Source organism: Cyprinus carpio, chromosome A15 (genome assembly GCF_018340385.1).
Source record: "Cyprinus carpio isolate SPL01 chromosome A15, ASM1834038v1, whole genome shotgun sequence".
Lineage (NCBI taxonomy): Eukaryota > Metazoa > Chordata > Actinopteri > Cypriniformes > Cyprinidae > Cyprinus > Cyprinus carpio.
Genome location: NC_056586.1, coordinates 3420349 through 3433038, shown reverse-complemented (window position 1 = coordinate 3433038; position 12690 = coordinate 3420349). Strand labels below are relative to the sequence as shown.

Below are 12690 nucleotides of genomic sequence, written 5' to 3'. Positions count from 1 at the left end.
CTATAATGGTGACATAAAAAAATTAGATTTTTGTCTTTGTTGATTCTGCTTGTTAACATCAGGTCTCGTCAATAATGGTCAATCATCACTCAGTTAATCACTTAATTATCTCATTAACTTTAACTCTGCTTCAGTGTTAATTTAACACTACTATTTTAACACTTTCACACTCTTGAGTGTGGTCTCACATGTACTCCCAGCAGAGTTGATTTCACTCTGGATTTTTTGCTGTGTAGGCTCATGTCAGATGTCATTTAAAACAGATGATATTGCACATTAACGGGCTACACCTCGTATCAGCAAGTTAGGAAGCACAAGCTTTTGGTTTTCCTTTTCTGAATTGTGTTTTTCATTTGATGTATAAGATCAGGTGACTCGGAAAGCAGAACTTGTCTGATTTCACAATCTCTATTTAACAATCAGCAGCGCTGGAAATTACACAAATATCCAACCTTCAGATCGATCGACGGAGCATTTGTCCATCATTCAACTGAAGAGTCAAACGAAACACTCAAAGTGTTTGTGATTTCTTCCGACAGGTGAGAGCAGATAATTAGTTCAGGAAATTGCTGAATCCATCAAATCGAAAGTAAACACCTGCTTCAGTTATTATAACATAGGCTAACTCTAGAATAGATGCTTGTATTGCCAGCTTGTTGTCAGTAGCCTTTTTTGTCACTAATAAAACTAATAGGCTCTTCAAAGCTGCATTTCTGCAGAGTTATTTATATTTAGAAGCTTAGGGGAACACTGATCAGATATAGCAGGCTGCTTAAATGTAAGCGTTAAGTTAAATTGACTTTATATATATCAGCTTGAAATCAATATAATCATATTAATCTATTAGTTTTATTTTGATTGTCATTCACAATGCTTCATGGGGATTGTAGTTCTTTCCCTTAAACTTAGCAGTGTTTTTCTTTTTTTCTATTTTGCTGGTTGGTTTGGTTCAACTCTTTAACAAAAACTTTTAAAAAAAATATTTCCCGAACCAAGTGCGCTTTAAAATTGTCTGGCACTGTTGCAGGGTATTAGCATACAATAACACATTATTATGTCGTTACAGTAACTTCTACTGGAACATAATGAGCATATATTTACTCCACCACATTTCCTTCCAATCACATTTTCAAACCCCTGCAGAAAGTTTAGTGCTTGTACGACTTCATTAAACATTTTTCTACATAGTGCTTGTTTGTTTTGGAAAATATTATTGTTAAATGCAATCACAATTAATAACGTTATGTAATAGTAATTATTAAAACAGGGTGCACAAAGAGAGACGTCTCAAAGCGCTTGAATTTGCCTCTTCTTGCTCTTGTACCGATAAATACATACAAAATTATGTCAAAATACCCGTCTTGAAGAGTAAAAAAGTTGGTTATGTCTTAAGTGAAAGTAAACAGTGGAGAAAGAAATCGGATGTGTGTCATAATAATGGGTGGTTGTCTCTTAAAGTGACCGCACCTAATTTACTAGCTGCTGTAATGTCAAGCCAAGAAATGAAAGAAAGAAGATCAACAGTGGCGTAGCCATCATTTCAGAAGTGAGAGGGACAGAAATGTTTTATTTATATTTATATATACATGTAAGTGAGGATAGCAAGATAAAGTAAACTGTGACATACCCAAAAATTCTTCATATGGACTACCAGTAAAATGGATTAAATAAAAAAAAATTGGGACCAACAATTATTCAGACACTTTGACTTGACCATGTTTTGCTTAAGTGTCTTTTCTTTAATCGCTAATGTGACCTTTTTACATCACAGACTGAACAAAATTAAGCATTGCTTGGTAATTGGCCAACAAAGTATTGACAGTTGTGTAAATATTGTCATACTAACAGTTGTCTGAATTTTTGGTAGATTGTATTAAATATCAGAACTCTGAGTTCTTGTCATATTTAATTACCATTTTCTAAACTATAGCAAATAAACTGTGATAATGTAAGAAATGTGGAAAGTGTCAAAATAAATTTTGGTATGACTGTATATTTAATTGTTATTAAAAAATGTGATTATTCGGTTTCTGTATCTGGACATCTACAAACCTGAAAAAACTTAAACAATGTGTAAATAGCACAAATAAAAGAATAGAATGAACATACAAATTAAACAATTTTAAACAGGGCCCACTGGTACAACCTGCACCGGGGCCTTGCAAACCCCAGCTATGGCCCTGGAAATTATTCTGTAAGTTTTTTCACTCAGCTTCTGCATTTGGATATATAGCATTTTTTTAAACTTTCAGTATGAATTTAGGTTAGTATGATGTTCCTGAAACATTCTTTCAATCATTCAAACACCTGCTGTGAACATGCACTGAAAGAAAGAGAAATAAAAACACAAACTACAACTTTCTTCAGCCACAGCCTTAGATGAACTGAAGATAAAAGACATTAAATCTCTCAAGATCTGATTAAACAACTCCACAGACAGCATTACCAGCTTCAATTATAACTACCCAGGGGTGCATTTCCCAAAACCATAGTTGCTAACTAACTTAGCAACTTTGTTGGTTGCAATGCAATTTCCCATTGCCAACCGACTAAGTTAGCAACTATGGTTTTGGGAAACGCACCCCAGATTGACTTTATTTCCGTTAGATGTCTACAGAAGTTCTTATTGAGAATTAACAGAGGTTTAGATGTTGGCCTCTTGTTGAAAATGTTTTGTTTAAAGTCACCATAATGGAGATCAGCATTAGCTTTAATTGTGCTCTTGACCCTTGACTTTTATTAATTTGCTTCTTTTGAAGGAACTGTAGGTCATCATATGCTCATCATACAAACCTCAATTGAAATTTAAAGGATTTGTTGTAAAGTGAGGAGAACTAAAAATATCCTGTTGGTACATTATAACCTTATCAGGCCTGCCGTTATTATTTCTGAATGTAATAAAATGTGACTTATACATGACTTATATATTGTTTTCCTCTCAAAAACGTAATTTATTTTTAGCGTGTTTTTAAAAAACATGCAGCAAACAAAAATAGGCGATTAATCGGTTGTAAAAATGTATTACTGTGGGTTAACAAATTTAAATTATAGTATACTTAGCAACAGAGTCTGGGCCTAATCTAGGCTATGTTGTTAATTATTTACACATTTTGTGTATGTTTTTATCCAGTTTTTTTTATCCATTGCATCTGAAAATTACTTTAAGAAACAAAAAAATCCAAAAACAGGCAAAAGATCAAGGCAACAAGGCGAGGAACAAGACTGGGAAATGGGGAAATGGGGAAATGGGGAAATGGGGAAATGGGGAAATGGGGAAATGGGGAAATGGGGAAATGGGCTTGGTAAGGTAGCTAGGCTAAACAATACTCTGCATTCTGGAAGTGATCTGAGTGAGTGTTATATAGTGAATGCTGATTGGATTCAGCTGTGTGCGTGTAATCAGTGCAATGGATGATGGGAACTGTAGTCCTGGGTGAAGTGCAACAGTGGGTATGGTGCAAGAGTCCCTGTAGAAAGCAGGTGACCTCTTGTGGTGAGTGAACGAAAGTTCATAGACCAGATTCATGACAATACTATACAAGATACAAGTTCATTTAGGTTATTTAACATGCACTGTGACATTTTACGTGACGTTTCAACTCATAAACTCCTTGAGATTTTAAAGTCAGTTTAACAGTATTGAGATTCAAGTTGAATCTAGTATAAAAAAGCTTTAAATTGCTTAAATTATTTCTATGAATTAAAGTAGCCTAACTTAAAAATATGTTATCATGACTTTTCATCATATCATTTTTTACAGTGTGATAATGAGCTGTATTCGTTTTACATTTTGGTAAACAAGTACCCACTTTTTTCTTTTTTAAATCTATTATTCGCTCGCATATCTCCTACAACTGAGGTTTTTGTTTTTTGAGGAAGGTGCCACTGTCAGGGGAGTCAAAAGATAATGACATTATCATTAGGGTTGCCAATTAACTTCAGAAATGGAAAATAAGGGCTAATTGTGATTCTTTCTCTTTTATTCTTTAAGAAAATAGTGTTTATTCTTATAGAAAATAAGTGTTTATTCTTGTAGAAAATAAGGGACGATCCAAATATTTGTAATATACAATAATGTAGGTCTATATCTGCCTGCAGTTAAAAAGTTATCAGAAATAATCATATTTGTTTTGCTTCACCCATTTATGTACAATTATTAAAAAAAAAAAAAAAAAAAAAAATTTGTCATACAAAAATGCCATCGGTCTGAGTAAATTTTACCATTATAGAATTGTGACTTTACAAGGGTAATTTAGGAGGTGAAAATGCTGTGAAATTACAAATGGCATGGAATTTTAAAGCATAACAACTGAAGGTCTATGAAATGTTAGTCAATAAAGCATTTTTTAAACAATGGCACTTAAAGTTTTAAACTAAAATATTATTTCAACCATATAGCCTTGCTTCTGGTGTTTGGATTTGTACTTCAATATAATGAGGTCCAAGTTTAAGAATAGCCTACACTAGTTCTACACTAACTCTCTATTTAACAGCATTAACTTACAATGAAATAGGTCTTCCTTCAGGTAGACTGAATGTTTTCCTGCCTTGCTAAATGTTGGGCTCATGATCAATAAGTTGCATTCGCCCAAACTGATTTTGTAAAATCGGAACGCTGGTGAACCTGGGTGCAGTTAGCACGAGTCACGCTCGCTGTGAAGCGGGAGTAGCTGGCAGAGGATTCCGCTTGGTCTTAAAGCCCTCCTCAAATGCCTACGTTCACAAATAACAATGATTTTCGCAAAAAGAATGATTAATTATCAATTGAGAATTTGTTATTATTATGGTCTGGTGAAAATAATAATATGGGCTGCGAGAAAATAATAAATAAAAAGAGTACGGCTGCTATGAGTGCAGGCAGCAAATTTTCAACCCAGTAACATGACAACACACCATTCCTTGCAGCCAAAAAACAGACCGAATTCAGTTCAGCTGGAGGGTGTTGGGGTTTTGGGGGTAGTTCTGTATAGCTTGTGGGGGTTGAAATAAAGGTGTTATTCTCTTGCTCTTTATATGGACAGTGTCTTATGAGGCTTTCAAACTTGCAGAGCAGGTTTAGGCAAAGTAGGGCAAATGCATTGTTTGGTTTGGTTTTTGTCATTTTTGCAACTGCAAACATTACAATATAATGAGTTTTTTTTCTCAGGACAGATGAGGCGCTTCTGAGAGAGAGATAAAGAAACTGCCAAAAGAAACCATATCTGCCAGAGACAAAAACATTTGTTCTTAATGTATTTGTTTAACTTTAACAGAGATGTCTAGAGGGTATTTAATAGGTCTCCCCCACGTAAGATTTTTCTAGTTACTAGTAGCCTAGTCATTCATTTAAGTCATTATTCAACTAATCGCACATTTATATTAAATTAACACAGTCTAATCAATAATGAGCCTTATTATATTCTGCGCTCAAGCACACGCATTAAGTTTGCCACAAAGCACAGGCAGAAGTAGCCTAATAATTGTGAAAAAGGAGACATTTTAATTATTTATTAATAAACTAATGTTTTCTTGTCGGCTGCAAGATGAAATTCACAGTGCTGACTCTCATCCCCACAGGATGCACATAATCAGGGAGTATTTGCTTTTGTTTTGAATTGGCTTGTTTAAAAGTAGACATTTCAAGCTTTCTGTAGATTTCTCATGTATGTGAGGCACCCTAAATTTAAGTTATTTCATTATCAGGAAAAAATTCAAGTGATCGAGAGGGCGCCTCCCTGTCTTGTATGCGTGTTAATAATTTTCGCACAAACACTTGAATATGAAAAATAATAGAGCACATTTCTTTTTGGTTACAGTACGGGATCCGTAATCTTCACAAGTTTACAACTGAGACAGATGCAGTTATAACCTGTAAATTGAAGGCTATTTGACGTTTTAACATGATCTAATGGCTGATGTCTCTCAAAATCGTTGATCATTAGTTGTTCTTGATCAAGATTAAATGGATGCATGTCTCTTATAAGCTTGTTTTAATAAATCTCTTTTGCATTAAATAATAAAGATACAAAGCAGGTTAAGTTAAATATTATTGTACAAATAATTATAAAATGCTATAGACTGCGAATAAGATGCAAGTTTCACATTTTGCATGTGCATTACAAAGTAAATAATTTTTCACATGCAATTATCCAAAATTATAACAAACAAGATTTGTAATGAAGATAAAATATGTAGACACATAAGAATAAATGTTGTGCGTCGCACTCAGCATCAATGCTCGCCACGCAAATCTTGCACTCTGATGTTTTAAGGAATATGATACACAACTGCATTTAAATGCGGCTGCATTTAAAATTGTATGAAAGCAAGTAAAGAAGGCTCCCTTTAAAATCACTTAAGTTGTCAATTAATGAAGCTCTTTTTTACATTGTGTGCATTTTGTTGATTATAATGAGAGAACTGGAGTTTAAATGTGAGGACGTTTTATTAATCCGTCCATTCTTTAGAGTTTCAAGGATTTAGCTAAATCGTGCAGGTTTAATTTATTAGTTTCTTGTTTTAATTAGGCCTAAATAATGGGAGCGAGATTATACAGTGCCTGAAGCTTTACTAAAATAAAGGAAATAATTTATAAAACACACAACAATTTCTTAATCAGTGTACAGACAGATATCTTTTTCCCAAGAACTTATCTGTCAAAATAAAGGACAGGAAACAAATAACAAAGTAGTGCGTGACAAAAATCCATGCTGTTTTATTAAAGGAATTTTAAAATATAAATTAAAAATGTATTTGTGACAAATATAGGCCATATATGTAAGAATATTGACATTTTGCATATAAATCCATGTAGCCTAGCTCACTAAAATAGGCTACCACTTTTAATGCTCCGATGCAAAGTAAACCACCATTTCAGAATCAGAATCAGAATCAGAAAGAGCTTTATTGCCAAGTATGCTTACGCATACAAGGAATCATATATAATGAAATAAACCAAAACTACACAAAAAAAACAACACACAAAAAAAACAAAAAACAAATTGCAAATAAATAAATTGTATGAACAGTTGTGCTATAGATGACAATGGATTAGAATAAATTAAGATGCAGAAATGTTCTAGGATGGAGGGGTAACAAATAAATATAAGAATAATGCACATTTTTGCATAAGTGGGGAACATTTAACGGTTCATGAGGTAGATTGCCTGGGGGAAGAAACTGTTCTTGTGCCTGACTGTCCTGGTATTTGCGGCTCTGAAGCGCTGGCCAGATGGCAAAAATTGAAAAAGGGGGTAACTTGGATGAGAGGGATCCAGAGTGATTTTCTGAGCCCTTTTCCTCACTCTGGATGTATACAGTTCTTGAAGGGTGGGCAGGGGAGCACCAATAATTCTTTCAGCAGTCCGAACCCGTTCTCTGTAGTCTTCTGATGTCTGATTTTGTAGCTGAACCAAACCAGACAGTTATTGAAGTACACAGGACAGACTCAATGACGGCTGAGTAGAACTGTTTCAGCATCTCCTGTGGCAGGTTAAACTTCCTCAGCTGGCGAAGGAAGTACAACCTTTGTTGGGCCTTTTTAACAATGGAGTCAATGTGATTGTCCCACTTCAGGTCCTGAGAGATGGTGGTTCCCAGGAATCTGAATGACTCCACTGCAGCCACAGTGCTGTTCATGATGGTGAGTGGGGGGAGTGCAGGGGGGTTTCTCCTGAAGTCCACAATCATCTCCACTGTTTTGAGAGTGTTCAGCTCCAGATTGTTCAGACTGCAACAGACAGCCAGCTGCTCAACCTCTTGTCTGTAAGCAGACTCGTCACCATCCTGGATGAGGCCGATGACTGTAATGTCGTCTGCAAACTTTAGGAGCTTGACGGATGGGTCTTTGGAGGTGCAGTCGTTGGTGTAGAGGGAGAAGAGCAGTGGGGAGAGAACACATCCCTGAGGGGCACCAGTGCTGGTGGGGGCAGCTGTTTGACATGAATTTCCCCAGTCTCACTAGCTGTTGCCTATCTGTCAGAAAGCTGGTGATCCACTGACAGAGCTAGGAACAGAGAGCTGGGTCAGTTTGGTCTGGAGGGCTGTTGGGATGATGGTGTTGAAAGCCAAACTAAAGTCCACAAACAGGATCCTCACATAAGTCCCTGTTTTGTCCAGATGTTGCATGATGAAGTGCAATCCCAAGTTGATTGCATCATCCACGGACCTCTTTGCTCGGTAAGCAAACTGCAGGGGGTCCAGTAAGGGTCCAGTGATGTCCTTCAGATAAGCCAGAACCAGTTTTTCAAACGACTTCATGAAGACAGACGTTAGAGCCACAGGTCTGTAGTCGTTAAGTCCTTTTATCTTGGGTTTCTTTGGAACGGGGATGATGGTGGAGCGTTTGAAGCAGGACGGCACTTCACACAACTCCAGAGATCTGTTGAAGATCTGTAAAAAGATGGGGGCCAATTGGTCAGCACAGGTTCTCAGACAGGCTCCATCTGGGCCTGGTGCTTTTCTTCTTTTGTTCTTCCTGAAGACCTGGCGCACATCATCCTCACTGATTTGAAGAGCAGGAAGTGGGGAGAGGGGTATTGATGGAGGTGTTAACGGTTGTGTAGAGAGATGATCAGAATGGATGTGGGTTGTTTCAAATCTACAATAAAACTCATTCAGCTCGTTAGCAAGTCGTTGATTAGCCTCAGTGCAGGGGGATGGTGTCTTGTAGTTGGTAATGGCTCTCAGTCCTTTCCATACTGAAGTTGAGTCGTTGGAAGTAAACTGGTCTTCCAGCTTTTTAGAGTAGGTCCTTTTAGCCGCTCTAATCTCTCTTCTTTAGGATAATATAACTCTTAATTCATATTATATAAATAATACTGCACACCTATTAAATGTTTCAAATCTAAAATATGGTGTAATACTAAGAGAAAATATAAGCACAGGCTCATAGGCTTGACATTTATCCTGCTTGAATTCGTTCTAAGAAACGCACATAACTTCATAAGTACAAAACTTTCATCTGTGAATATTCAATATTTTAACTACAGTGTTTTTCTTTCATTTTCCCTGACTGCAGCCGTCAAATGTAACACATCGGTGAGGCAAAGCTGATGGCTATTTGAGAAAATGTGCTTTGATGCGCTTGTTTGATAACTTGTTGTTAAAGCGCTACTTAGTGGTCAAAATCCAAAAACACACTTCACACAAGCCAAAAAAATCTCTTTTTTTTTCCACACACACTAAAACAAAAAAATACACAAATCAACAACCAAAAAAAAAAAAAAAGAAAAAAAAACCTGTTTATGTCATCAGGAACGTTTCTCTATCTGTGTTCATACAGTGAAATGGCAGAAGCCAGCATCAAATGGGCTGAGGATCAGTTCATGTGTTCAGTGTGTCTGGATCTACTGAAGGATCCAGTGACGATTCCCTGTGGACACAGTTACTGTAAGGGATGCATCTCAGGTTGCTGGGACGAGGAGGATTGGAAGGGAATCTACAGCTGTCCTCAGTGCAGACAGACCTTCACAACAAGACCTGTTTTAGGAAAGAATGTGGTGTTTGCTGAAATGGTGGAGAAACTGAAGAAAACGAGACTCCAAGCTGCTCCTTCCCCTGTTCCTACACTTCATCATCACACTGGATCTGTGAATGTAAAGTGTGATTCCTGCACTTTAATTAAACGGAAAGCAGTGAAATCGTGTCTGGAGTGTCGAAGCTCTTACTGTCAAAATCACCTCAAGCAGCATGATAATCTTTTCAGAGGTAAAGGACACAATCTTATGGATGCCACTGGACGACTGCAGGAGATGATGTGCCCTCAACATGATAAAATGCTGGAAGTTTACTGCCGTACTGATCACCGGTGTATCTGTGTGCTGTGTTTGGTGGATGAACACAAAAATCATGACACTGTATCAACTACGGCAGCGAGGACAGAGAAACAGGTAAGGTACTGCTCTCTACTGGAACTAATTAGAGATAGTTAATGTTGTTTCTCTCTTTGTTTGTTATGTGATTTTTCTCTTTAAATCACAGAAACTGTCATAATTGCATTTTGACATAAAACTGTTATTTTTAAATGGTAATAATGTTTCACAATACTGTTTTTAAAGAGCTTAAGAGACTTTGTTTGAAACACAGTAAAAAAACATTACAGACCCCCCACTTTTGAATGGTAGTGTTGATTTATTTATTATTTTTATTGTTGATTTAATCAGTTTTTGTTCTCTGCAGAGACATTTGGAGGGGAAACAGAGACAATTTCAGAAAATAATCCAGCAGAAAGAGAAAGCTCTTCAGGAGCTGAGAGAGAGTGTGGTATCTCATAAGGTGAGTTTGGAGGAGAAGATAAGTTTGAGTCTCAGTTTGAACTCTCCTCCAGTGCTGGAGCTCTTATACTCCCACTGAAGCCACTGTGTGATGATTGTAATGTGTGTCCTATTACAGTGTTTTGCACAGACAGCAGCAGAGGACAGTGAGAGGATCTTTACTGAAATCATCCGGTCCATTCAGAAACGTCGATCTGAGGTGAAGCAGCTGATCAGAGTTCAGGAAACAACTGCAGTGAGTCGAGCTGAAGCACGAGCAGAGGAACTGGAGCAGGAGATCAATGATCTCAAGAGGAGAGACACTGAGCTGAAGCAGTTTTCAGAAGCACAGGATCATGTTCATTTCCTTCAGGTAACAGATCTTTTTAAATGCAGGACGGGAAAGAGAGCAAGCTTCTGTAATAACAGAGAGTTTGTGTCTGTAGAGTTGGCCTCCTGTCTCTTTCTCTGAGTCTACAGACAGCTTCACTGTCAGTTCTCATCTCTCTTTTGACAACATTGTTGAGTCTGTCTCTCGACTCAGAGACAAACTGCTGCAGTTCTGCACAGAGACTATAGAAAACATATCTAGAACAGGTAAACATTGATTTATTCTCAGAAATGAGTTCAGTGCCATTTGTTAAATATATAAACAGCCGAATGTTTCATTTCTCTTGACATGAGAATTTAAATGCATGTGTTTTGATGTCCGTAGTGAAAGCCGTCCAGGTCATTGGCACTCCTGAATATCAGACCAGAGAAGAGTTTCTACAGTGTGAGTTCTAAAAATCCAGTCTAGTGTTAACTGTTTTATACTAAATTTTCATGGATTGTTTTACACTAAATTAATGGAATGATTTTGAGACTGAAATTTTTACTGTGTTTTAAATAATCATGTGCACATCTGACACACATCACAATGAAAATCTACTTAATGCTTTGAGGTTTCATTGATGATTTTATTATTTAAAGAGACAGACATTTAGACCCTTTTAAAACAGATCCTGTTAAAATGTTAATTTAATCATGGAAGGTCATGAATAATTACGCAGTTTTCTCCATCAGATTCGGGTCTGTTGACTGTGGATCCAAACTCATTGTTTTACGGGCTCCATCTGTCTGAAGGAAACACAGTGATAACTGTCACTGACACACATCAGTGTTATCCTGATCATCCAGACAGATTTGATTCTTGGACCGAGGCATTGTGTAGAGAGAGTGTGAATGGACAGTGTTACTGGGAGGTGGAGTGGAGCGGTGATGGGATGTCAGGAGTGGATATAGCAGTGACATATAAGAGCATCAAGAGGAAGGGAGGTGGACCTGAATGTGCAGCTGGACGTAATGACAAATCCTGGAGTTTGTACTGCGCTCCCACTTTCTGCTCATTCTGGCACAATAACACTGAGACTGTCCTTCCTGTAACCCAGGTGTCCAGTAGAATAGGAGTGTATGTGGATCACAGTGCAGGGATTTTGTCCTTCTATAGCGTGTCTGACACAATGAGCCTCATCCACAGAGTCCAGACCACATTCACTCAGCCGCTCTATGCTGTGTTTGGATTTGATAGACAGACAGTGGTGAAACTGTGCCATCTGACCAATTAAATCATCAAATATAGAAACTCTACAGATTTGTATTTCAATCATGTTGTCTTGTCTTTTTGATTAAATTTACCTCCAGTTTGATTCTCAGAAGTACAGTAAAGTATTTTAATGTATTTGTTTCTGATTTTTGGATTTATTTACTTTACATGGATTAGGTCACATGTAGTTCGTGTTTAATAGACTACCAAACATAACACTTAAGTACATTCCTAGCTAGTAAAACTAATTAAATGCCCAATGTGGTGATTGATTAATCTGATTAATCACAATTTAATGACATATCAACTTGGATCAATTTTGTGTTAAATGAGACATAAATAGACATAAACTGTTTTGAGCTGGGGCCACGCTTCTGTCTATGGGGGCTTTGATGTTGATGAAATTTCATTTTGTGGTCTTGTTGAAGACACAGCTGCCCTTTTATTTTGTGATTGTAGTGTAACCAATAAATTTTAGGTTGATTTAAGTTTTTATATTTTTAACCCTATTAATATGACCCACAGTTTTAGCCTTAAAAGATGTTATTTTTTATTACGGAAACCCAAAATCATTATAAAATAAATACATCCACAATCAAAATCACTCAAAAAACCCTCCACCCACAAGCAAAACTGGCTTAAATCTCCTTTGTTTTCCTCTTTTTCTTGTTGAATTTAAACTTTTTTTCGTCCCTCAGGCATACAAAATAACAAAAACAACAATAAAAAATGCAATTTTTGATGCATTATGATTATATGAATAGTATGATTATTCAATGATCTTTAACCTTGTCATTGTGCTTTTTTTCTGTGTATATAATCTCATGATGTATGCAAACCCATTATATTTGTTTTGTGTTTGTTTTTTGTTTT

At 36.6% G+C, this 12690-nt stretch overlaps 1 protein-coding gene across 1 annotated transcript; it reads left to right on the top strand.

Moving 5' to 3' along the window:
* Window positions 1-373: 373 nt before the first annotated feature.
* Window positions 374-12376, top strand: LOC109075691 (E3 ubiquitin/ISG15 ligase TRIM25-like). Its single transcript, XM_042770770.1, has 7 exons — window positions 374-539; window positions 9263-9869; window positions 10159-10254; window positions 10372-10605; window positions 10679-10829; window positions 10948-11007; window positions 11298-12376. Exons 2-7 carry the CDS (start codon window positions 9267-9269, stop codon window positions 11837-11839), a joined length of 1686 nt encoding a protein of 561 aa, XP_042626704.1. The 5' UTR covers window positions 374-539; window positions 9263-9266; the 3' UTR covers window positions 11840-12376.
* The last annotated feature ends 314 nt before the right edge of the window (window positions 12377-12690 follow it).

Excerpts from the sequence above, each read along its gene's own strand:
- LOC109075691 (XM_042770770.1), top strand. The coding sequence starts at position 9,267 with ATGGCAGAAGCCAGCATCAAATGGGCTGAGGATCAGTTCATGTGTTCA. Across the intron at positions 10,255-10,371 it reads AGAGTGTGGTATCTCATAAG|TGTTTTGCACAGACAGCAGC; the intron begins GTGAGTTTGGAG and ends GTCCTATTACAG. Across the intron at positions 11,008-11,297 it reads CAGAGAAGAGTTTCTACAGT|ATTCGGGTCTGTTGACTGTG; the intron begins GTGAGTTCTAAA and ends TTTCTCCATCAG.